Source organism: Lepidothrix coronata, unplaced genomic scaffold (genome assembly GCF_001604755.1).
Source record: "Lepidothrix coronata isolate B3197 unplaced genomic scaffold, Lepidothrix_coronata-1.0 Scaffold170, whole genome shotgun sequence".
Classification (NCBI taxonomy): Eukaryota; Metazoa; Chordata; class Aves; order Passeriformes; family Pipridae; genus Lepidothrix; species Lepidothrix coronata.
Window position 1 is genome coordinate 216503 of NW_016690350.1, and position 27643 is coordinate 244145.

The 27643-nt window shown below is 41.8% G+C and overlaps 1 protein-coding gene across 27 annotated transcripts in view; it reads right to left on the reverse strand.

Moving 5' to 3' along the window:
- Positions 1-27643, reverse strand: part of FOXP1 (forkhead box P1) — a 382197-nt gene that overhangs the window by 40692 nt on the left and 313862 nt on the right. For all 27 annotated transcript variants that reach the window (XM_017829858.1, XM_017829853.1, XM_017829855.1 and 24 more), the window contains 2 exons: positions 21856-22060; positions 6047-6151 (listed from right to left, as the gene is read on the reverse strand). In XM_017829858.1, coding sequence (XP_017685347.1) covers positions 6047-6151; positions 21856-22060 — 310 coding nt within the window. The remainder of the gene's footprint in view (positions 1-6046; positions 6152-21855; positions 22061-27643) is intronic.

Genomic DNA, 27643 nt, shown 5'->3' on the forward strand with positions numbered 1-27643 from the left:
TGCAGCACTGGGTTTTAATTAGGATTTTTCTTTTAAAAAAAAAAATTCGGTAGGCTGCACTGGTTTCTATTATCCGTGTAACCATCACAAGTTGAGACATCAAAAACTGGCAGCGTCTCCTACACAGCATCTTGAAAGTAAGTGCAGAAGCAGCAGTGGGTCTAAATAAATCCTATTCCGGAGGATGTAACGGAATCGCAGGTAAAAGTGCGGGTTTATTATTTGTTTTCAGGATATCTCTATCCAGTTTTCTTTTTAACCTTCTCTCGTTTAATACACTTAATCTAATTATTTTCCATCAAGACACGAGGAAGAAATTTCACTACAAATGGGTGACGATTAATATTACATTAGAAAAAAAAATATTGCACTATTAAAATGAAAGCAGAGTTATACATTCAAGGCACATTTCAAACCGACACCCAAGGCTGACAGCCCTTCAAGAATCCCAGCTCACACATCTCAAAAGATTCTTCAATAACAGGGTTGGGTTTAAGCTTATATGTCAGGGCACAATGCAGCCCTTGTTTACCACCATATGGAGGTGCACACACAGAATCCTCCAAAAGTAAAGAAAGCAAAGGCTTAAAAGGCAGGAGTCAAGAGCCTCCCTTTTGACAAAAGTAGCCTATTTCGACAGCTGATTCCCTCCTTTAAAAAAGCACACGGCACACATAAAATAAATACAGGTCACAAAAATTAACAAATCATCATAACTGTCTAATACATCCTGGGCTGGCTGCGGAAAAACAAGATCATTTTGGATTTATATCTCTAAGTATGGGATTTCCTGGACAGCTAATATCCACAAACAATCAAACACGGAGGACCATGAGAAAGGAGCAGCGTTATTTCAGATTTGAGCTGAGAGTCGTGATTTTTAAAGGGCTGAAACAGGAACTGGAGCTGAAATCTGAAGCAACTAAATTCCTTTACTAGGCACTGATGGACACTGTTGTGTTTCTCTTGGCCTTGGTGGAGGCTTTTAGGTCACTGTGTTTGGGATATTACAGCAGATGAAAATCTTCGGACCACAGAAACTTCAAAAATGACAAATAACTTGAATCTCTCCCCCATCCTCAAAAAAAGAAAAAGCCCTAATGATAATTCTCTAAAAAGAGTCAAACCTTTTTATGAGACCTGTTGCCAATATTAGTGCCACCGAATGATCTCATCTTTCATTCTGGCTAAATTCCAACACACAATTTCATTAACCCAGGTACTGCAGGTGATAAAACTCATTTTTCCCTAAAGAGACAGCTAAAAAGTACCAGTTATACATTTATGAAGTACCAGCAATCAAAATTATGGATTTTCTAAAAGGTTTTTAACTACTTTTATTGAAAGGAAAATCGCTGTCTCAGACTTTTGTGACACTATTGCTAATAATAAATTTTACCATTTAGACATAGCAGTAATACAGTAGACAGTGTCAATAAAAGTATGAAACAAAGATGATCCTTGTCTCTTAAGGAACGCTTTCTGATTACACACCGGAAATTATAATGGGAAACATAAACTAAGTGCACCTTTAAGAGAGAAAAAAGGGGATAATGCAAGGCAATGTGCCTCACTACGTATAAGCCATGAGAAAAAGTATTTCATATATATCTCTGTGTGTGTGTGTGTGTGTGTGTGTGCAAGCGTGTATGAAAATCAAATAGAAATAAGTTAAAGTAAGAAAGTAAACAAAAATAGAATAATGACAATAAAGGGTAAATGCACAAAAAAACCCCATAACAAAACTCGTAACAGAATTAAAATAATAGGATAAAAATTAAAATAATAAAAAATAAAAATGAAAATTAAAATAATGAAATAAATAGTTTAAAAATAATGAAATAAAAAAATTAAGGGGTTAGTATGAGCTGGTCTGCTGCTTCCCCAGCTCTAGAGGGGAGGGACCGGGGCTCTCCCGGGGATGCTGCTCCCGGGAATGCTCTCCGGTGCCTCTCCCGCCAGCAGCATTCCCGGGAGCACTAGAGGGCACTGTGGGATTTGGGCCACCCCGGCCTCCGCCGCCGCCGCCGCGGGGGTCCCGAACCCCCCTGCCCTGTCACGGGGGTTAATCGGGAGGCTGTAAAAGAAACGGGAACGCCGACATTTGAACGGCAACTTCCCAATACGTGGCGGGCTCGGAGAATCAGCTGGTTGTGAGGAGCATCCCCGGGGGGCGAGTGGGTCCCCTCGCACGGGACAGGACCGGTGCCGCATCCCCGCGCAGCATCCTCAGCATCATCCCCCTCCCCATCGGCGCTCCACTGCCGGGGAGAGCCCAGCCGGCCCTGCCGTGAGTTAAAAAAATCTAAAAAAACCCACCTCCAGCCCAGCCTTTCCCCTGCCCTCACTACCCGTTTGATTAAAAGGTCTGCGCCGTGCGGATGATTTCACTGCAGAACGCTCTGCCATGCAAACGAGCGCAATTAATGCCTTTGAAACAATTTACGATTTCCGGCCTACTTCAACATGTATTAGCATATACCTGGTTTCTTTAATATACACTTTGTTTTTCCAAAACCACAAACATAGTTGCTGGAATTTCATGTGGAAGTGCTTAAGGGGTTGAAAGTTAACACCTTTGTGAGCTGAGCAGTCTCACAGTTGCTGCTAAACAAAAGCCTCTTTGTAGAAGCTTTCTCGAAATGTTTTCTTAACATGTTCCAAGTAGTTTTAGGCAGGCAACTAAAGTAAACAAGATGTTACCATGATAAAAACACTTGTGAAAACATTACAGAGTGCACTTAGTAGTTTCTTTCACATAAACTCCCCTTCGTTTCATCAAAGTTAAATGCACATGAAGCAGATTACCAGCATCACTGCAACGCAGGACTGCCAGATCTCTCCAAAGGTCTGTGTCCTTCTTTTAAAGAATATATTTGATTTAAAAATGGTACAGTCAGTATTAAGCACATCTAACGCACAATCAAATTAAAAAATAAAAATTAGAAGTGTGGAGGGATAAAATCCTAATCAGCCTTCTCCTTCATTTTTTGCCCTGGATACTCTGCTGAATAAACCACCCTCCCTCCAGCAGGGATTTCCTGAACAACTTGCTGTATAAGGGGTATCTATTTCTATCTGCAACGGTCTTTAAACACATGCAAATGAAATCAAGGATATAGTCAATTTTGAAGGAAAGTCGCTCTGTGCTACTAATTGCTCCTTTCGCTGCTGCCTGCGAGACAGGCCCTGGTTAACACGCCAGACACGTGTGCACCCTCCAGCCCTCACCTTGCTCCCTGCAGCTTGGCAGAGGCCACGGGGTCACTGCCGTGAGACTGGACTTGTTTTTGTTTTTAGGCTCAGGGAGTATTCTGGAGCATGCAGGGTGCTGCTGTTTCATTAGGCAGAGCAGCAGCCCCTGCTGCTATCAGTTAGCTCTAACTGATACCACATCACATGATAACCAATGGTTGATGGATTAAAAAAAAAAGAAAACCCACAACACAACGATGCTAAAACTGCAACTTATTTCAAAAAGGAATAGGGAAATAAATGCACACAATAGCCCGTGTATCTGCTGGTTCTGATAAGCATCCTCCTGTTGGCTGTGAGTGAAAGACAACTAGGATCGTTATTTGTACAGTATTTATCTTTGAAATCAAGGGCCCTGTGGTGTACCTCACCTTGGGAACAAACACTACAGAACGATCACAGAAGAGTGTCAAATCTCTGGTTTTGATTTACCAACAGTTATGATATTTCTTCCTCAGGAGGAAAAGAAATGAACCATGTTTTAGACCTGCGAGTCCTTTTTTCTCCTTTAACTGAAGAATCACTTTATTGGCATACAGGGCTTTCATTCCACATACAACTTCTCTCTGCCTTTTCACCAAGGTAAGTGAAATTAAGCAATGCTCAATTGATACACGGGCTGTATTTCACTTGGTAAACAAGAGCTTTTCTCTTGAGGGGACCGTCAAAAGAGCTTCACGGATTATTCAAGTATCAGAAAGAAACTTCAAGCATCTACCTGTTATCTTTTCACTGAGTAATAAATTCTGGTAAATGGCAACATAACTTTAAGGCCGCTCCACGGGAGACATGGAAGGCTACGCTATCATTTTATGAAGCAACACTCACTTCCTAACAGTGTCAATACACTGCTCATGGACGTTCATTTCTGCATTTGTTCTGGATTAAATATCTCTTGGAACAATAAGACTTTGTCTGGACACTCTAGAATTTGGATAATGAGAAAATTAACATGAGCCAACGGGTTCAAGAAACTCACACAGAATACTTCTGTTGTATGGTTTCGATGGGGAAGAAAAGACTGATGATAAGTGAGTGACTGAAGAACCAGAACTGACAGAACCGAAGTCCAGCCTGGGCCAGCAACAGTTTCCAGGTTATTCCTAAGTATTGACTGCTCCAAGTATCTCCTCCAGGTGAACTGGTGGACTGGGCCTACTTACTGAAACATCTCCAAAACACCACATAAGAACCAGCCTTGCTTCAACCCATGCTCTGTGACTTAAGGGTTGTGTTTTATGTGCATGGCCATGTCAATCAGCCCATTGCTCTGTAATCTTGCTGAAACAACAGCTCTCATCTGGAACACAGGACTAGCACAGGCAGCAAAGGAGGCCTAGTCTGACCAGATGTGACAACACGTTATTCTGGTATCTCAGGCTACCACAGCACCTTTCCCTTGCACTAACAGCAATAAAAATGAGAATTGTTTTAAAGGTCTAAATGCTATAGTATGGCATATGAACATGAATGAGCTGGCAAGTATGGCAAGATTAGCGTTTATTTCACTTAAGTGAGCAACAGGATGAATTACAAGGAAAGAGGCCACTCTTCATGGAAATCTATGACTAGCACCTTCTTATTTCGTAACCTTCTTGTAACAAGAACCTTCTCATCACTGTACCATTCCTTACTTGTACCATATGTTTATAGCAGGACCAGTGCTGCTCCAACTAAGGAGGGTTTTGCCAGCGGAATCAGAACTGGTTCATTCTGTTCTGAGAGCAAAGCCCTATCTGGATCATATAACATCACCCGACAAACATCCTCTGCTTGCTGTCACCCTTCCCTCCATCACATAAAAATCCAGGAAACCACCCCAGAAAGGACAGGTACAGCTGAACCTTTTGGGACTAAATCTACTTATTCAATCTGAAGAATCCCGTATGTTTACGTGGACTGATTCCACGAAATGACTACTCTAAATGGGAGCAGGATTTGTTCCTTTGTGAATTTAAATCATAAACATTGCCTGGGTGGTTGGTCTTTGGTCATCTTACAACTGACCAGCCATAGTACTTGAGAAAAGATCAGTGACCGAACCTTCGAGAACCTGGTTGCACCCAAAATGTGTGTTTACCTGGTGTCTTACCCAGACAGAGAACTCTTTTGTGATGGAACAGTCTCTGCTCCAGCTTGGAGGGGTGAGGCTGATGGTTTAGCTGTGGAGCAGCCATGTGTAAGCTATTAGAGCTCTGGGGTCCTTCCCCACATTGGGATGCATGCACTGCCATGGCCTAGTCCATAATGCACTGTTTATGCAACGTGTAAAACTGTGTTCTTTGGCAGCAAGGAAAAGGTCTGCAGCAAACTGCAGGGGCCCAATTAATATAATTATAGTTTATTTTTAGTAGTGTAGACTTTGTTCATTAGTTACTTATTTGACATAAATTAAATTTCACGTGATGTTCTGCAATCCTCTGTTCAATTATGGAGTTAATTTAAGACTAGACTTCTAAATTAAAGTGAAATCAAGGTTAAATCAAGGTTGTATTGTTTACATGATCGATACTGCAACTTAAAAGTTATTTAAATAAAATAAAAAGAAAAGCTGCGGAACTGCAAACACTATTTTATAGTAACACACTGAGCAAGACCATAACTTCCCCATGGGGCTAATTTACTATCCCCTGTTAAAACGTTCTTGAGCCTGATCCAAAAGCCACTGAAGTGAAAAGGAGCTCTCTGTTGACTTCAATGGGCTTTGCATCAGGCCCAGGGTGAGTGACAGCACACAAAATTTCAGGGCATGCTTCCTGTACAATGCAAGCGCCAATAAAACCATCCTTACTTTAGAAACGACTGGAAGTCTTCACATACTGCTTCACAGCCCGGCCACTTGCATACGCCGTGTCCGTAGAGCGGATGGCTGTGTGAGTGCTCCTCGTGGGATAAACTGGGGGAGAGAAAGAGAAAAAGTGGTATAACTGGAGGTACCGTCACAATTCATCTTCACAAAGACTCTCAAAGAGCAGCAAACAACAGATCCTGAAACATCCCTAACATCTCACGGTACCTGCCTGACTCTGCCCATGGTTTTTCCAAACAGAATCAAACACCATTTGCAGTGTGAAACGTGTCATTCTTACTTAGCTATCCCTCCTACATTTCATTCATTAATTAAAAGCTTTGTAAAGAATTTAAATTAACACGGACATGGGAGAAATCATTTGACAAACCTGCTTAATATCGTACTTGGTATTTTGCTAAGAAATTTATGAACATTGCATTTTTACAATTCAACTTCATCAGGAAGAGAAGTCATCTCCATACAGCACTGTATCCTTACAGCACAATACAGCTGGACCTGAGGTTTTCCTCATCATTAAAGAAAGAGGAAAAGCATCAAGTTTTCAGCCTTAGCTTTCCCACCACGTTATTTATTTACTGGATTGGCGTTTTTTTCTGGTGGTTTTTTTTTTTCCCTCTCTTACAGGCTGTTTCATTGCACAAGTACAGCCCCCCTATATCCCAAGAAAGACACAAGACGTATTTTCAAATGCAAAATTCGCCATAAAAAACAGGAACCATGCAGTCAAAGGGTTCCTCAGTACGAGCGGTTAGTGGGGGCTATTAACCTTGCTGAGATTTGGCAGGAACGTCACAGAGCCTCCCAACTACTGAACCCAGGGTTAAAGAAAAAAATTCCTATGAGCACTAAGGGGTTAATCCTTCAGCGGGATTCCAATCAATACGTAATGATTTGGCTGCACTGATCCAAGTCATGAGACGCTTTGATCCGGGCCATGTGGTGCTCAGGGAAATGTATCTGTTGCACTAACTGATGAACCATATTCTAAAATATCTTCTTTATTCAACTTCTGCATGGAAACTTCTTAAGGAAAGGAATTATTTTCTGCAACGATTTCCATAACCTTAGATGACTTTAAAACTAAAATGTCAAAATAATATTGAAGTCTCTATTTTATGCTCACACACGTATCTATTTTTCATATCAAATCTTTCTGCTACGGTATGTCTGTGCTGTATTATGAACTTCAAACATACACAAAGGATATGAGCACATACCAGCATCTAGGTGTGGCTTTTATGACTTATTTTATCCTGGATCACAGGTAACGTTGTGGATAAAAGCCTACTTTTTGCCATTTTACCTTTACACACGTGGAAATGCTGTTTATTTTTCTTTTGTAATTTTATCTGCCTGTGCACTCTACCAAAACTTGTGTTCCTACATTATTTCTGATGCACTGGGTAGCAAGAACACTGAACCCTCCTGAGATGTCATCCCAAGTGCAAAGAAGTCAAAAGAGAAATTCTTTCCCAGATTCTGCCACTTTTCACTTTAGACCCAATGAGAATCTGAACATTATTGAAGGTGGTTTTAAAAATTATTTTAATTAAAAAAAAAAAAACAACTTTACTGACTGGAAAAGGTATTAAGAGTTTTACATGAATCTAATTCATTATTTCATTAATATCTTATTTTTTGTTGTTTACAAATAGTTCTTCAAGCATAAATATATGTATGTGCAAGTTAATTTCCTAAAAAAACAACTGCATGTGAAGAGCCTTACAAAAGCCTTGTTCTATACAGGAACATTACACTGGTTTAACTTACCAGTCTTTTAAAAAGCATTCAGATCTGGAGAATCTCTGTAAAGTTTTTAAAAGAACAAAGGGACCGATGCATTCCTTGCAAGGAAATTAGAAAAATGCTACACCACACTTTTCCTCAGCTGAGAAAGAGGGAAGATGGCTGAAGGAACACCATCCACCCAAGCCAGACAGGCATATGGTCAAACATCCTCCGTACACATCAGAAAAAATCGGAAGATAATGGGTTCTATCATCTGTTTCCATACCTGGATACGGCAAAGGGTGAGAAAGCAGGCTTTCATGTTAACACTCCATTAAATTCCATGAAGACTACATGTGAGACTTACAATTTCAGTGTGTTTGGTAGAATCCAGAAAAAAAAAAAAAAAGGCAGTGTTTGAATTTCCCCCACACGTTACCCACCCCAGGACGGCTGCAGGAACGCCGTGTGACACCAAGTAAGGAGTCAGTCCCCCGTGGGGTTTAAGCACTGTAAATCTCATTATAATATCAACAGGAGTCACATGGCTTAAACCCCCAGCAGGGTTTTTTTAAAGTTTCTCTGTGAGAGCCTAAAGGCCATGGCCAAGTCAACGGAAAGAGTCCTACCGAGATTTGTATTTATTTTTTAAATCCAAGTGCAAATCTCTTTTCTTTCCAGGGAACTTGCACAAGACAAGACAAACCATGTAGGACATGATACCCTGGTATTGTGTCCAAACAAAATGATGGAATGACCAAGACAATATCAAACCATAAATGATGCTCAGGATGTCAAAGCCTCGTGCTGTCAATAACCATAAAGACTAGTGCTGACTGTAAACGGGAACTTAAAAGGTCACTTTGCTAACACGACGCTACGCGTAACATGCTTAACACCTACACAGAGCTTCCACTGCCATTCAACCGAGCAGAGGAACTACTTCAACTTACAAAAATAAGACATTTCAAAGAGAAAAAAACCCTTCAGTACTGAAAGACAAACGTCGGCCCCCTCCGCAGGCAGCGACTCCCATCCTGCTCGGGAGGGGGGGTTTCAGCAGTGCCTTTCGGTGACCTTTATGTGTCAGTATCAGATTACTGCTATTTTATCCATCCCACTTTTGAAGATATTATAGATTGCCACTTGTTCCCTGATAGAGCCTGAAGAAGCACCTCAAAACAAAACAAAGAGCGAGTTTATACAGAAGCGGATGTAACGCACAAAGGATACAGCCAGTGGGAATGAATGGAGAACTCTGTTTAACTGATCTAAGTACTCACTTTGTTTGAGCAAATAGAGGTGGAAAAAGAAGATTTTAATCCAGTACATAAACAAACAGCTTTGTGGGCACAATGCAAACCTATGATCTGAAATTGTTCACTGATATTTTGCCCGCATGCAAGCACAGCTTCTGTAATCTGGATCCATCCCTGGTCTCGCTGCCGGAGACAGACTTTTAGAAGATCTGAGCATTGGCAAGCAGAAGCAAGTTTTAGGTCTGTTTGATTTCTAATGACACATTAGAGTAGGTGTTTGTTTCTGTCACCCTCTCCTTCCTAGGAACGCATATTCATGGTTGGGTACTGGTGATGCAACACTAGTTAGTGGAAATGATTTTATAACAAGACATGATTTTCAAAGTAGTGAAGGAATAAATGATGTAAAAATCAAGACTATGTGGGGTTTTCTCCTCTTCGTAAGGTATTTGCATAAAAAATACTTCCAAATAATGCAATAGTGCAGCATTTTTACATCAAAATACAGCAAAGAACACCCTGGCAAGTGAAATGTCTTGCATAAGTCATCTTACTCGTGACATATGACAGAGTAACAAAACCCATGTGGGAAGCTAAAAACTGCATAAATGTCCACTCATTTTCTGCTGCCTCCAGCCCTGTTTCCAGTACGGATGGGAGGGGAGAAGGGGCAGGCACCTCCACAGCTTCTCTGGGTTTGCTGGATAAAGGAGAGGAAAATTTACCTCCTCCTCCTTCACCCTATGTTGCTTCATAACCCCAAGGATCTCCAGAGGGTCTGGAAGCAATTTCACCACCTAATCCTACTGGGATGGTTGCTGAAGCTGGTACTTGCACACACCAGCCATTCATCTTTTGGAATACACCTGCTGTGCTACAGCATCCTTGAAGACCCACACTGAGACACAAAAGCAAGGGGACAAAGAAGCCACAGACAGCAAAGACCTGACGGAGAGTAAAAATGACAGTACACCCCAAAGAGAGACGGGAACACGGTGGGTATTGGGGAAAGCAGTGACCAAAGCCCCAGCATGAAAGCCCCCTGTGCTGTAGGGTTTAATTCAAATCACACTCACTAACCACGTGGAACTGGGTACCGCACTTGTACACGCTGGCTAAAAAGTCATGGGTGGACATAAAAACAAGCTAAGCAGAGGCTTCAGTATTGGTACTTCTGCCACGCAGTGGGCCATATTTTAAATATTCATGATGCTGACATACTTCATACTGCACTCTCCCTCTTTCACATCTGCTTGGGCCAATGATCTTTGCCAAAACACTGGGGGAAGTCAGTGATGCAGAGAAGCACTCTTGATTTTCTGTTACAGTTATGAAGCATCTGCTCATGTTCTAATGGTGCAGAGAACATGCCTGAGCCACCTGCATGCTGACAAATCAATACCATGTCTCCTGCTTTCCTCCTGGAAGGAGTTTGAGCACAGCACCCTAAGAAAGTGCAGAACTGCTCTTTTATTTTATTTCTCAGGGGCAATGGGAAGTGACCTCATCTTTGCCAGCTGCCATGAAACCGATGTCCATGTACAGTCCAGGCAAGAGCCTGGGGCTCTGTCTCACACCACATTCCCCCTCGCTCTGATGTGGATGGCACACCCATTAAGGCAAAATGCCGCAATTTTGGTCCTGTACAGAAGGAGACACACGACTGGAAACCACCATGGCTCTCCCATATTTGTGATTGCCCAGTGAGCTCTAAAGCACTGACAGAATTAAGTTGCTAAAAAAAAAATCATGATTTTCTGAGTCAGAAACACTTGCTATATTTGATTTAAAATCGAAACAGAAGCAGTAATGATTAAATTCTTGTACCAACTGTACTCGAATGCAAGTTCCTGCCTTCATGACAAAATCAATTGAATAAAGATGTGTTTTGCAGAGAAGCTGCACTGGTGCAAATCCCTCCGAACTCTTACTACAGTGGCTTAGTGCCTCTTTCCTCTCTAAATTGTGAATTTAAAACATACCTAATAATTAAAAAAAAATTAAAACCCCAACGAAACAACTAAAGTGTTAAGCCATATATCAAAATGAACTATTTCTAGATATTCATGCTCCTGTCCAAGCCTCAGGAAATGCCCAGGAAACAAGTATGTGATCTGAACAGAGAATTGTCTGAATAAAGCTTAGAAGAAGGCTGTGGACTTTCCGGAGAGGTGGCATTTGATGTGTGTGGTCACTGACAGCTCTTTCTAGAACTGGCTTGCAAATTTCTGGATGCTTTTAAGAGATACATTTCTCCTCTTCCTCACTACTTTAGTCCACATCCAGACCTAGGAGAAGAAGAAGCTCATGTTTTACATCAAGTCCTATTGGAAGTAACAGGAGTGGTATATTACATTTTAAATGACTACACCAATTTAAGACAAATCAGGTTAAAACTGCAGCCCACAGGCTGAAATCCTCTCTTCTAATCAGTGTGCACTAACTTATGTACTCCTGTAGCATAAGAAAGAAAACAGCAGTGCTGTTGTAACACAAGGCCAGCTGTGCACCCTGAATCACTGCCCTCCATTTATGCCTCTTGTGGTACTATTCCCTAAATTCCTGGTTTGCAAGGAGTGTGCTGGAGCATTTGCAGCAAGACTAAGACAAAATCTGGCTAACATTCCTCTTCTTTTTCATCCCCCTCCCCACTGCAAAGAGCAGAACCTGACTGGGTAATTATACGCATCGTCTTCTGGTTTTGATCTGTGCACTGATGGTTTGGATTATTAATCAACGTTATGACCCTCCAGCACTCTAACACTACTACATCCTCCTTCCAGTGGCAGCCCCTCTTCCAGGACAGTCACTGCCCTACATCCCTTCCTTGGAGGAATTAAAATGTATTTCTAGAGCATTTAAAAGAAATGCCCATTGCCAAAAATCCACCACTTATTTCAGATGCAAGTTCCATTCCTGCACTTGAATTAACGAGTTTCTCTATGATTTAAAACTCTTATTTTTTTATTTCAACCCTGTGCTTAGGTACTGTAGTGAAAAGTACATCAAATATACCCAGACGCACACGATTTGAAATGCTGGATTTTAAATTCCAGCACTGCTAACTAATGAGAACAATTTTTTCCCTCTTCTTCTTTGTAGCATCACTTCATGTACTTACATACCATAATCACATCCTCCTAGAGCCTCTATTTTTCCAGGGTGTAGATCTTTAATTCCCTTTAATCTGTCTTCATAGCCTATTCCCTCCAACTCCTTTATCATCCTAGCTGCTCTCCTCTATATTTGCTCCAGTTTCTCTTTATCCTTTCTGCAAGAGAGGGGCCAATTGTACATCACACTCAATGTGGTTTAACTGGTTCTGCATAAAGTAGAACAGGAAAAAAAAAACAAGGACTCAGATGCAACATGCATGTTTATGCCTCCCATGACTGCATTTACCTTTTTAACTAAGACATGGCACAGAGTGTCCCACCTTAATTTCTCAACCCCGATTATGCCTCAGCCATTTCCCACACAACCGATGCTGAGCAGCTGACGTGTCATGTCAAACCCGCAGTTTGGAATTCTGATTTCCTAGCAGGGCTACTTTCTACTTATCCCTGCTAAATCTCATTTTATTCCTCTCTGAACAGTCTCCTAATTTATTCAGATGAAAACGGATTGATTCAGTATCTTAGTTTAATTAGGAAAAAAATGTGATCCAACCACTTTCATGGGTTTTGGAGGTTGGGGGGGTGTTCTGGGTTTTTTTTCAGTTTGTTATTTTTTACACTGACTTTCAGCACAGCAATCCCATCCCTCTTACACACCCAATTCGCATGGCAGAGGGAGGTGGCAATGGGAAAGCTTTGGCCCTGATTCAGCAGCGCTTTTAAGAACACACACAAGTTTAAAAACACAGGATTAGACCTTGGACTTCAGAGAGACCGAGGTGTAAAATTACCAACGTACATACATACTTTGTACAAAGATCCTGTTTGCCAACCTTATTTTACTGTAATTTATATTCTGTTGTAACATTTAAATTTATAGTAAAAGAAAACACTGAGAAACAAGATCTATTCTTGTTCAACAAAATTCTATTCTGTTCCATTTAGAGTTGAGGCAAGTCTTCCACTCTTATATAAACCGGTGATACGTCAACAAATATGATTAACAGGGATTATTCACGTCAGTATTTTTCACCCCTGTCCCACAGGCACAACAAAACCTGCGCAGAAGGTGACTGTCACATCACACACAGCCTGGCAGCTCACTGGGGGGGCCTTTGCCCACCCCACACCACCGTGGCAGCAGCAGAGTGCCCTCGGGGAAATGTTTATAAAAATATAATTAAGATAAATAATGACTCCAAGGGAGAAATACAGTTAAAACATTGCATTCTCTTTGCCACAGGCTTTCCCTCGGAAGAATGCTGTTTAAAAAAGCACTAAAAATCGAGAGGACACAAGCCTGCTTCCCCAGGGAAGCGTGCTGAATCATACAGGTAGTGTAAATATCATATGCTGCTGCAGGTGCTAGGCGGTCTATTTGTTTGTGTTTACTAAAAGGTATAACAAATAGTCCCACTAAAACAGAACAACACTTGGCATTGGAGTGATAGATACCAGAGCAGCCATAAATCACGTTCATGTGTTTAGATTTGAACCACTGGGCAACACTAAAGCTTCACCCTCCTTTTTTAGAGAGCCTCTTTGCTGTGATTTGCCCCTTTCAGGGGCAAACACCATGAGAGGCTCAGCATCCTTCCTGAGCACTGCACACCCAGGGAAAACCATGCAACAGTGGGAAGCAAAGCCAAAAAAAGAGAAGTATGGAACAGACTTGCACGACATACGTGGCCAGCTAACATCGTTTACAGCTTTGCAACTTCTGAGTTAATTCACAGTATAAACAACAAGGAAAATGTTTCTTCCGAGCAAGACTTCCTGTAAACTGTTCATTAGAGCGCGCGGGGCTGTGCACCTGCTGATTAACCATGCGCTCCAAGAATAAACACAAACCCCAGCCAGCCAGATTGTTCTGGAATTTGCTCTGAGCTGATTTTTCTTCCCCCACGTTATAAATTGGATTCTACAATAAAACAAACAGCAGAACATAGGTTGCCGAGAGTTAAAATCTACTTTTTACACTACATTGACCACAGCACCCACAGGCACAGCTACAATGTCTTTCTATGAATGGGACAGATTGCCATATGGATGCAGACACTGAACAAGCTGTACAACTCCTGGCGACAAGTGCCTAGGGGACTGTCCTATATTAGCACCACCTGTGCTGTGGAAATTGTGCTCTGTGTATGAAATGGTATTTAAGGGCCCATTGTGATGTTATTTTTGAGTATACACAAAAAGGAAAATTACAGTTAGGAAGAATTTGCTGGCTAGCGGATCTGTTGCTCAGTTCCCGAGATCGTTTCCCAAAGGAATAGTTCACCTCTTTATTCATGCAGCCCAAAATGACAAGCTGCAACACATATTAGCAGTTTCCCTGCCTGGGCTTATACCATCCTTTTAATGACAAGAATATATTTTATAATATACATACGTTTTCCTGATCACACAGAAAAAATTACAGTCCTCCCAGCTTAACAACAACAGCTACACAGAAAAACACCCCATGGCGTTCCACAAACGTCGCTCCAGCAGCAAGCAATGCTCTTCCTCCTCCTCTTTCCCCCACCCCTCAATGTGCAGCAGGTAGAGCCACAAATCCCGATTACCAAATTTCAGTGTGCATCTCACTACTTCGAAAATACAACCCTGTCTGCCCGACAAAAACAGAGCTCCAGATTAGCGCAAGATGTGGAGGGAGGGGGAGAAGGGAAAAGAAGGGAAGAGAGGTTTGAGCAGCACCTAGCTGCTCTGTGAAAAGAGATTTCTCCCTCTCCAAACTGCAAGAAAAAAAGGATGCCAAGAAAAAGTAAAGTAAAATAAACTGAATTAAAGAAAAACAGTTGTAAAGTGAACATTACAACCTGGGAAAAATGATGTCATTTTATTGAGAAACTCATTTTTTTTCCATTAAACCATAGTGAAATGGATAAAGTTTACACAGCTTAATGGTGGAGTTTTACTTCAAATGCTGCTCAATATCTTAGCAGTACAATATAACGTGATATAGCAGCTGTCATACTAACTGCTCCATTTTTATTGAACAGCAGAGAAAACAGTCACACAAAAGTCACCTAACTCCTCTACTTCTACGGCATTTTCAAGGGTGTATCCTTTAGACTCTCAAGCTGTGTTATGTATGATAAAAAAGTAACACAGTTCTTTGTTAGGTCCCTGTTCAGCTATTCAGGACAGTCAGATCTTCAAGCAAATGCTTAGGAAGGACAACTTGCACACAGGACGAAATAAAAAGAAACAGGAATCCATGGTGCAGTAAACCAAAACCAGGTCCCTTTTTAAGACTAGTACATAAACACCTCTAATAAAAGAAAAGGACAAATTTTCATTGGACTTTAAGTATTTAGACAGGAATGTTTTAGTAAAAGTTTAACTGCAAAGTGCATGCAATTAACAGAAAGCCATCAGCTATTTCTCTGGTATGTAAAAATAGCATTAAGCTGTATTAAATGCACGTGTAAGTATCTCAGTTGCAAGAAAAGGGAGGAGATATGCAAAGCACTCAGATATCAAACAATGATCTGTTGGCCAGATGGAGGAATAAAACAATACATATGCTAAAATTTGGAAAAGTTCTGCTAAGCGTCTGCCAAGGCTCACCCAATCTATTTTAAGTGCTTTTTGATACATTAGCTTAGTGTTTGGAGTTGTACAACTGACGGTTATTACATGGGACCAGACAGCAGTGAAGCGCTGGTGTGCGGGAGCTCCCTGACGCCGGAGCAGCTTCCCAAGCATCCAACCAGCACCCTCGTTCAGCCAAGGGCCGCATCAAATATTCACAGGCTGCTTAACTTTGCATCTTTTGCAGGGAAAAAAAACCCAAATAAAACAGACCAGGAGCGATTTTCCAGGGTTTAGCGAAGGAATTCCTTGAAAACCGTAATTTGATTAAAGAGCTCCCGGGCAGACTGAGGAACGAGTGTAACTGTACAACTGATTTAGCAGAAGGTTCCTCGAACACAAGAGTGCCGTGGCAGACGGTGGGTGCGGGCGACGCAAAGGAGGCTCCACACCCGCATCTGAGAAGCACGAACAATAAAAAATGCTTGATAAGGCTTAAAACTGGAGATTAGCAATGCCAGGTCTGAGTCACGGCTGGTGTTTTTTCAAAGCTGGTCGCAGAGAAGTGACTCAGAGGGGAGCGAGGGCCAAGGGATCAGGCACTGGGACATTCTGGGCTGTACCTGTACGTAATAAATGGAGATGGCCAGGACAGTGCCCTGCTCTGGCTGTGGCACTGTCACTGAACAGCCCAACCAGCCCCACAGCCATCACACCCGCTGGAGGTGCATGGGAAGAGGGAGCCGTGTAGAAAGGGATGGTTTATCGGATACACAGCTGGGCATCTGGGCTCCAGTCTCTGACTCCAACCCGGCTCCACAGCAAGGAAGCTGCATGGAGGCACCCGAGGTGCTCAGACCGTGGGTAACAGCACAAGGGTCGTGATAGGAGTTTGAGAACATGAGGCAGCTAAATACCTTTTGGGAGGAAAGGTCCCAGAAACACCGACTGCTTACAGGAGACTGGATTTGAGGTAACCTAATCTAACTCAACTCTGCTGAGGGTAAAGTATAATGAGCTAAAATCAACTGCAGGGAGCAACTGAGGGGAGCCGACATGGATGAGCAGATTTGATGCTGGCACCAGTGCAGAACGAATGCCAGGACTACACAGAGAGGCTGGCCAAGAGAGGATCAGGCCCTGGGAGCATATGGACTGCAGGCTGAACTGTTTCATCCCGAGCATTAATAATGGACCGAAGTCTGTAATTCTTAATTGTGCTGAATCCTAATGCCTTCATCTAAGGGCCTTGGGATTTTGATGGAGGATCAGCTGGCATGGAAGATAACAACAGTGAAACATGGGGCATTAAGCCTAACCAGCAGATCAGTGGTCTGCCGTGCCATTCCTCACACTTCCCTTCAGAGCTTTCTCCAGACTCCTTCCTCCTGCTATGCTGGCAAGAAAAAGTAATTTTAAAATCCCCTTGTTTATCCCATCTATTTTTCCTATGAGATGGCTGCTTGCCTATGTGTAAGGGCAAGACCCAAGCATAGGGCTGTTGGCAGATGGCAAAAGATCTCTTGGACATGTAGCCTTTAACTGCAACTCTTCACCTTACCTCTGGTAAACAAGTGTTTCTTAAACTAACAGGTCTGAACCTTAATTAACTCCTTTGTCTGTGTACAGCCTCCACCATCCTGGCTCTGCTGCACTCAGTACAGGACGGTACCAGGGGATGGGACCAGCACACAGGTGCCCAGCCGCTCCACAGCACCACCAGACCTCCCAGCTCAAGCCCAAACCGGAGTAACCTCTGCGCACTACAAAGCAGTGACGAATTCTGCACTGTTCTGCTCTCCCAAACCTACTCACACCGGGAATATTCCCAAGCATGCAGGTTCAGGATGCCCAATGTTCACCAGGTTATACAGTGAATAGTCACCTGAAGTGACCGGGCATCCACCCACCTTGTTTTGCTGTTCTTTTTAAGAAAATAATCCAGTTTCCCCCAAATAAGATGCAGTGGAGCGAGATGGAAAGCGGGTACTGTCCTTGACATTTCTAAGCACAGCAGATGTACTTAACTGGCTCATGTTATTTATTTATTTACTTGTGTAGAGAAACTGCTTGTTTCTGAAGAAACCCAAATGCTGATAAGATGATGAGAGGTTTGCATGCTGGTTGATGGTCTCACTTTCCCTTATCCTGAGTGAATACAAGTATCTATAACTAAATATTTCCCTTAGGGTACTGATGACTGAGGTATGTTTATTGCATTGAGTGAATTTATATATATAATCAGCACAATAAACATTATTAAATTGTCTGAGTAAAATCAAAGCATGAAACACACAGTCAGTGCTGAATTCTAATGACGCTGAATGCCCATGATTGCATGGGGAAAGGATCTTAACAAGCCTTGATTTGAGCTTTGGCATCCGCCTCACAAATCACACGAAATGTTCTCTCTTTAATAGTGCTGAATATTGATAAATGTCTCTGCACGGCACAACAGGGAAGTTGGTCTCTATTGGCAATCTTTACCAAAGTGTGTTTTTTCCTTCTCTACACTCAAGGGTTTACCCTGAATGATTTAATTATAATTTTCCTTGTGTAAGACAAATTAAAGAGGAGAGTAGGAGTGTCATGCCAAAGCAGATTATTTATCTCCTTAACAGATTGCTGTGCACCAAACCCCAGAGCTGCTGCTGCTGCTACTTACAGAAACTGGGCGAAATGTGGGACAAAAGCATAGATGTAATATACATTTAAAGCCCAAATGAATGAAAGCATTAACCCATTATTTATAGCTGGAATTGTTTCATTCCCATGAAAGCCCTGCAGAGCACACAGAAACCGAGAGCAGCACCACAATGCTCCCTGGGCCCTGCCCAGAAGGGAGGATGCCTCCTGCTTTTGAACGCATTTCTGCTTTTTGAGCGTCCCAGGTGACTCCGGCCACCCACCCGCTGTTTGCTTTTTAGTCATAAAGGAGAATTTTCATTGTCCTTTGGCTCCAAGCACAGCAGCCCCACAGTCACCAGTGTCACCAGAGCTGCATCCCCCACAGCGTGAGCAGGACTGCAGCCTCTCTGTGCACAACCCTGAGCCTGGGCTCGCGGCACAGCGACGCGTGGGCACGCCAAGCAGCCAATGACTATTTCTCCTGCTATTTTAAACCCCTTGTTTATAACCAAAATGTGTTTTTACCCAAGATACACAGCAGACCTGCCGCTCGCCCGCTGATTCTAATGCAGGTGCCTCCCATCTCGCAGGTCTCGAGCAGCCTCCCAACCTGACCTGTGGGATCAGGAACCCCATAAAGCACAGCCTGAACTATCCCAGTGACATGTGCCAGAGATGACAGTGATGATAGTAACTCCCACATAAGCAACTTGCCTCCTGCTGCCCAGTCCTTCTCAAAAGCCCAAGAGGAAGGGGTTGAAAACAGCTTTACAGCACACCCTAAAAGTTAATGTTACCTGTATGTGATTATTTATTGCTGCTGGGCAGTCGTTATGATAGGGCTGTGTTTAACTGTTAGGACACTTACAGTTTTTACTATGTGCTTTTTATTGTTGGTTAAATCTAAATAAATAGCTCTTGGTTGTATCAAACCAGAGCTAACAGCCACTTGCACAGAAGGTGCAGAAATGAGGGGAGGAAGCCACAACCTAAAAACCTGCCCTGGCCTAGCCGAGCTGTGACTTGTGTGATGAGAGGCAGAAGGGCTGATACCTCTCTTGCGAGCCCTTCCCACAGATCCATCTGACCTGAGCCTGGACTAGGGAGCACCTCCCAGTCTCCTTGTATTTGTTCTGCTGAGCCAGGTGGGTACAAGATCATACATGGATTTCACTGTAAGTACAGCAAACTCAAGCTCCCATCAGCCCCATGATTTTTTTCTAGTCTTAATCTCGGCAATCAAAAAGTTACCAAAACCCTGCTTTGTGGCTGCGCTCTATCTTTTTTAAGTGCACTAAAATTTCCCCTCTTGTGAGCTTTCAAATATACATCTGATAGCAGAGCACAGCAACTCTTCCCTCTCTGCTCACTCCCCACCCCAAACTCCCTGCCTATAGATAAACACCCTTTCAGAAAGGAAACCGGTGCAGAATATCTCACCAAGGAGTTTCTGTGTCACATGAAATCCAGGCAGGCACCACAGTGCCTGATGAGACTGCAACAAAACCCTTAAGTGCATCAGGAGGCATTTCTCCTGTCTGTAGTCTCCCGCTCTACTTATGGATAAAGATGTAATTCAATCACTGCAGCAAATGGATGGTGTAAACCCTCCATGTACCAAACACAGGCAGGATAAAGCAAAGCCTGTAGCTCTCTTATTTGTATTCCTAAACATATCTATTTTCGTATTTTGATATTGCAGAGAACTCAACAGATATGCAAGAAAAGTATGCAGCAAGCTTAACAATACAGCTATTGATTCAGGCACTGAGGATTTTAAGTCTTCTAAACTAAGACAATCTCAAACAACACCATGGCATGTTTATGCCTTCCTAATTAATCTGGAACTTTACTAATAAAAACATATGTATCACCTTGTCTGCAGATCCCAACTGTCTCCAGACCACAATTACAGGACTCAGACACATGGATTTCCAGTTCTGCTCAACAGTATACACAGAGAAAACTCTTTCTCTGGAACAGATTCCTGTATTTCCACTCCACTGCAAACTGAACTGAATCTGTTTCCTGGGTTAGACTGCCATTAGCAGACAGCATGTGCCTCTACTCACTGAAATAACATCCATCTCACTACATGGGGTTTTATTTTATATACTCAGTAAGAAAAACACGAATAAAAAATTTACTGAAAACTCATAAACCCATCTTGTTCAGCTCTACATGCAGCAAAAGGGGAATTTAATTGTTTAATAAACATCAAATTGTTTTTAGTATCCCATGTAAGTCTTCATGAAAACCACGTCCTTGGCATTTACATGCATTATAAATGTATTCACTGAGGTTCCCCCACATCCTTTCAATGGGTATATAAATGATGCCTTACACACACAGCAGTTCTTCCAACAGTGGGTGTGCTCTCCCTTAAAATCTATCTATTCCCAACAGCACCATTTTCTTAATATCAGAAAGATGTAAGAGGTATTTATACAGCTTCCCTATCAATCTACTCTCAGACCACCAGAAATACAAACTCTATGGCTTAAAAATTCCATTATCCTCTTTCTAATGAATGAAAGGAGGATGGAAAGACAAAGCCATCAGTTTCCATAAAATCCAGCTTTCGCTGGTGTCTGCTATAACATTTCTAGATGGGCAAAGGGACTCTCCTGAATGCAAAGGAGCACTGTCCTCTCCATTGCGCCCACTCCTCGAGACCCTTCCTCTCCTCCTCCTCCTCCTCCTCCAGCAGTGACGCTGAGGCTGCAGCCAACACTGGCACCCACGGCCCCAACGCCTGGGCCTGTCTATCTCACTGTAAGCAAAAGTTACATTGTTAGACACGCCTCAGTGAAATCTGGGGGTGTACAGAAACAAACCTGCAATAAAGCATCCTCTGGAATAAAGCAGAGCCCTCGCCGAGAAGCACATCAACAGACAACCCCTGATTTAAGCCATTTCTTTTAACAATGCAAGCCAAGCAAGTATAAATTAACTCACACTTTTAAAAGCCAAACAATACCAGTTAGCTAATTTTATCAGCACATTACAAAAAGAGCCACTTTGTTTTTAGAGAAACCTGGTGAACTCAAGCCTACCCTGTCTCATGAAAGCAGGTAAATACAGAGTAAAAAAAGAAAATGCAAACATGTTAGATGAGATGGGGCACCAAAATTTGGCAGAAAAATTAATACTATACTGACCAACGGATTTTATTCTTCACCTCCAGCATGCAAACCCAAAGCACATCAAGAGTACCATCACCCCGATGCAAAACTCAAAATACTGCCCAGCTTACAGTCTTTACACTTCCCCCAATACGCTTATCCAATGCACTTCTAATTAGCTAATTGTACCCACATTGATCCAATTAACAAGCCATAAAGATGTGAACAAAAGGAGCATATTCTGCCCAGTAGAGACTCTATTCAACCACGCCAACACCAGACAGAGCAAGACGTGGAAGGACAAAACCGAGGCCAAGGCTGTTGGCCACTGCTCCAGTTCCGCCATCGCTTGGAGATGCCCAGTGTGGAAACCCCCCCCCGGGACCTACCTCTCCCGTTTAGGAGTGTGGACTGATAGCTGTCCATTAGTTGAGGCGTGTGGGTTGATGATTAAGGAGGTCTTGGAGGGCGCGGAGGAGGAGACGCAGGTGGTGGACAGGTCCAGGCTGCTGTGGTTGTTGCTGGCTGCCTCCTCCGCTGTGTGCGAGCTTGTCACTTCCTTCCAGAGCTGCTGCAGTTCTGTTGGAATCATGCCTGAAACAAACAAATTGGATAATTAAATCAATTAACAGCTAATTCGGCCGTCTTCAAACAGTAATTAAATCAAAGAGTCAGTAAACAAAGCCTAGTGTTAGTTTTGCCTGTGTGTGTTTTTGCGCATGTATTTTTTTTTTTTTTTTAATAACTAAATGCTAATACTGAGCACAGCACGGTTCTGCCACGCTCTGGTGTGACACCTGCAACACTCATGTAATGCAAAATCAGGGGGGTTGGGGGGGGAATCCATACAACAGCACACCCACCCAAAACACCATGTTAATTATTAATTTTTTTTGCAATTCTTAGACCAAAAGGCCCATATCCAGAATCCCTACACAGGCAGAAATTCCCCCAGCACTCACAGCAAGGTTGACAGCAAAGGTGGCCAAGGGCTACTCTGTGGTCAGCTAAAAAATTCAATTTCTTTCTTTTTCCCCAATTTTCATTTCCTTTTTTTTTTTAAGGAAAGTGACTACTTTCTAACCTGTTATTAAAAACAAGGAAGGTCTCAGGGAAAAAAATACTCAGCTTTATTATTATGACAACATGAACCACAATATGACTAATTTTGTGCTTAAGTTTTAAATGATGACAAATAGCTTTGTTATTAAATACAGTTTTTATTAATCACTTTTAGACATAAATTATGAATTCATATTGTCTCCCTGAAATGCTTTTCAAATTTTAACAGTCAAATTGATTATACTATGATTATTTCATTAACACACCTATCTTTCTCATTAATTTTGGTTTCTCGAACTGCTCACTTAATTGATGGATGTGTCTACCAAAAAACTGTGTAACTTTCTATACAAGTAACACTATTATTACTGTCATTTCTTAGATCAATGCTAATGAGCCATTCAAAAGTAAAACGAAAACAGAAAATAAGCTTCAAGAAAAAAATAATAATAAAAAATTGTATTTTGCTAAATGTCCCAAAGTGGACACCAGGGTTAGGAGACAACATTCAAGAACTAATGCAAGAGAAAACTGCAAACTCCAGTGGGCCAAACCGAAGGGGAACCATGTGCTCAAGCTGAGATCATGCTTTTGGATAAAGCTGATGTTTGTGACATGATCAAACAAGTCAAGTTTCTCTCACAGCAGACTATTTCAGTGCTCCTTCAGAGAAGGCCATGGGAAAAAATTAGCAGTAGAGACACGTCACTCAAATATTCAGGGGAAAAAAAAAATAATAATAATAGCCAGTGTCTGTGTGTTTTTAAAGAGGTTTCTCATCACTGTGCTTCCAGCTCATCGTTTGGATGACTGTTCATTGTTTCACCATGTTGTAGCACTGGAGCTATCCTAAGGAAACCTGCCATTTTCTGAGTGTACAGCAGCAGCTCACGCAGGCATGTACCTCACCCAACCTACGGTACTGAAATAAAAAAAAAAGAGGCAGTATGCATTATATTCATTTGAAACACATAATAAAAAATGCCAAGGTCTAAATTTAATTTATTTTTGTCATTTAGAATACAATGGATAGATAATCATCTCAACGTGATCAGCCAAACATCTTTACTTTGCTAAACTGTTAAAGATTTTAATTATGCTAGCTTTGGAGAGCACTGGTCTAATGAGGCGATAGACTCCAGAGAATCTAAGTGGTTAAGAACTGTGAAATGAGTCTGATAGGATTTTTTTATATTCACCGTGGATCGTTTGCATATCAAAGAGGAGTAAATTACTGCACGACAGACCAATAACCTTCCCCGCCTTTCCCAGAGTAGCATTAACAAAAACAGTTGGTCTCCTGTAACGGTTCACTACAAAAAAATGCTAAAATCCTTAAGTATCTGCAATTAATATATATTATGGAAGAGGCTTCAATTTATACATTAAGTGATCAGATATTCTTAGGACACATCCGCTTTTCTAAAGCCACGTCATTTTCCTTTCATCAGCCCCAAATGCCAATTATATTTTGATCGATTTTGTCCCAAATGAGCATTTAGTTATTAGACATATTCAATTATTACTTGTCCCCTGAAATTAAACCTCCAAGCAAATTAAACAAAGAAAAAGGTCAGTACACAAGCCTGTGTCCTGTTTTGCTGTGTGTGGGCTATTATTTTCAAACACCTTGCGAAGTGACAGTGTGGGATGTATTTTTAGCCAACATGCTTGACAGGACTGTCTGTGCACTAACAATTACCTGTGAGCATGGCTGACCCTTACACACTGTTTACTCAATTGAAACAATAGTGAATAGACTTGTCTGTTGATGATAACATATTGATATGAGACCGTATGAGCCGACACCTATTTTTATTTTCCAGAATAAGCAAATAGGGAAAGAATAACTGGACTTTTTTTTTTTTAATCTCGATTTTTGCAGGTTTTTAATTAGACACAGGTTAGCATCCATGCTCTTCTCCCCCCTCCCCTTTCTCCTCTCCTCCTGGTCACTTCTGATCTACTAATCTTATATCCCAAGAAAAAGCCTGCAAGTGTTACAGCCATTAAAACAGACGTGATATTTATACCTCGCTGTAGATCCCCTAGAAGTCAAGGTGTTTGCTCTAACTTCCTATCCAAGTGTAACTCACATTAGCACTAATGACAACTACAGCACAGATGGAAAGAAAAATATAATATACTCAATTGTGGGGGAAGAAATGCTGGAGATAATAAGGATTTTAGGGTGGGCTACATTAATTTGAAGCGCTAACTGTGATGTCATACATGTCTGCACGCAACCCCTTGCCAAAAAAATGATTACATCACCTGATTAATAAAATAAAATTAAAAATAGCCTCTCTCCTCCTTCTCCAAATTTAGTTCTTTTAGAATAATTCTAGGGAGAATTCCTGACTAGCCTGTCGAACTGGGCAGCTGAAAGGTGTGCTCATCACTCATCCAGCAAAATGGTTAAATAAAATAATAGAACAAATGGTAAAAGCAAGTCAAATAGATCCACGACCACTCTCAATAAATTATGTAATTTACCATTTAACAGTTTCATTTTAACAGCGAGAGCTAAATTTCAAGTCAGATTCCCAGAACCGTGCTGCAATTACCCGAGATCACTGCTGCCAGGGCTGCAACTTCCTACAGACCAAGAACAGGATTCAGACCTGAAACTGCCAAATCTACAGGAGCAATCAGGCACCCAGATGTCTCAGTCCTATTATTTTCACTCGCTGGTGATCTGAAGTGTGATTTGCAGTTTCATTTTGCAGATACTAAAGATCTCACTCTCGCAGCTCAGTACACTGCTGAAATGGGGTTTATTTTTAAATTGCTGCTATGTACAGATGTAAAATCTAGATTATAGAAGTGTCTAAATACTAAGCAGCAAAGATTACACAAATATAACATTAAAGGATGTGCTATTTTATGCAAGACAATAGGCAAGCATTGAAAACTAAAAAGAAACTAAAATACAGCTTAAACAATCTATTAGTTCTGAAAACATAACAAAAATATCACTTATGAAGTAGCATTCTCTCCTTGGAAAACATTTATTACTATTACAGATACTTAAGAATAAATGCAAAATGCTTTTAACCAAATTCACAGCTACAGTTACTAGAGGGATGATTTTATTTCTTTTATAGTATTTATCTCAGTCTTGCAAACTGTTCTGAAAACAAAAGGGCAGGAGAGATGTAATTTTTTTTTTAAATAAGAAGTGTCCATTACCAATTATTTTAAACTATAGCCCTGGCTCTTCATTGCATTTTTCAGGACAACTAGTCCCCTTGATTATGAAAGAAAATGTAGGCACAGGTTTAAAAAATGTATGTTGTGGGGACAGTTGACAGATTACTGCTCACGGAACTCAATTTCCCAACCCCAGGTATCACCGGCTCAAAGACAAACAGAGTTGCTCAACCTCTTTGTGTCCTTGTACCTCCATACCCAGGTGACCATGTTCAAGCAAGCAGAAAGTTGATTTAAACCTCATAATGACATCAGTTTTAAGCCATCATCTCTCTGATAAAAAAGAATAAAATATCGTGCTGTATTGCAACCTGCCTGAAAAGTCTCCAGTCCCTCTTTGCTCCCGGCTCCCGCCGCCCCCAACACTCACAGCTCATTTCCCTGCCAGAACCAGCCCTTTCTGCTTATGTTTATGTCGTCTCCGGCGTGCAAGTCAGCACCCCTTAGGTTTTAAATACGCTCCTTGGTGAGGACTAATAGTTGCACTACCCTGCTCACCATATCAATCAATGCCACGACGGCTGAATTACCTACTGGTGTCTCCGATGTGTTACCGCACAGATTACACTTCATGCATCACCACATTCATTTCTTTCACATTACACATGAGCGTGTCTTGTCACTGCCCAATTGCCCTCCTTTGGACAGCTTAACTGATGGACTACACAATGAACCTTACCGAGCCAACTTAATAGTACAGGAGCTGTGGGAAAAATTAGAAAGGTTGAAGCTTTAGTCCGGTGGGTGTGTGGGAACAGCCTGGGATGCTTCCAACAATAAATCTGGAGCGTAATTAATGCACGTTACAACATTCTGCAAGCATAAATGGCATTTCATCTACGTGCCCTTTTTCCTGGACTCGTTTCACGCCTTCTCCTCATCACACTGCACATCAATGGTGACTGACCAGGTACCACCCCAGGCCGGATCCTGCAGCTCCCACTCGGGCACCATCTTCCCAAGCATCACCCTCTGACTCCTGCACAGCACTACTTTAGACCAGGTGTCCCGCTCTGGGATGCTGGAAAGCTAAACTGAGTCTTGCAGAGGGAGGTGTCAGGTCCCCAAAAGCTCAGTCTCTCAAGATGGGAGTTAAGTGTTCAAATACCTTCCTGGCAAAAACAAGTCTAAATAAAGCATGTCAGCCACACAGCAAAGCAGGTTCCACTCCCTAGTCTGGTCTCTGTTTATCCATGTAAGTTAATATTCACCAGCCACCTCACTCTCCTTTTTGCAGCTATGCACACTGTAAAAAAAGGAGGGTGAAGAACAGAAGCAATTTCATCTCGTCCCCTCCATTTAAGTGAACAGAGCTGAATGTAAATTCATTATATGATTTAGAAACTAGGAACAGCCCTAAGGCTGCTTGGAAGATCCCAAATCATTCACCATGGGTTGACTCAAGTTTTTAAGGTGAATGTTCAAATTTATTATGGGGTAACAAGAGGCAAGGGCAGGATTATTCAGAAATACCAGCATCATGGTTGATGCCATGGCATGTCTGAGCCATGCCAACTCTGAACACTCTGCCTTAACCACAGCAGCCATAGCTCAGGCAAGTCTGTTAAAATGTCCCAAGGCTTACAGACAAACCCAGTTTAAGAAATAAAATTATAAATTTAAGCCAAAAAAAGAAAAAAGAGAATAAAAACCCCAGGTTATAATCACTGTCAAAAGTATTGTGATTTAAGTAATGCTTTCATTGTATCAGTGTCTTAAAAAAAAAAGAAAATAAATTGGGATTTCAGCAAAGCAGTAACTTCTTGAAGAGTGCAGGACTGAATAAAGATGTAGGAGGATCTAATTGTCAATAACACCATTAAAATTAAACGGAGTTAATCCCAATTTGCTTCATGTGGAGGGAGGAATGAAGCTGTGAAGCACAGAGGCAGTAACACGAAG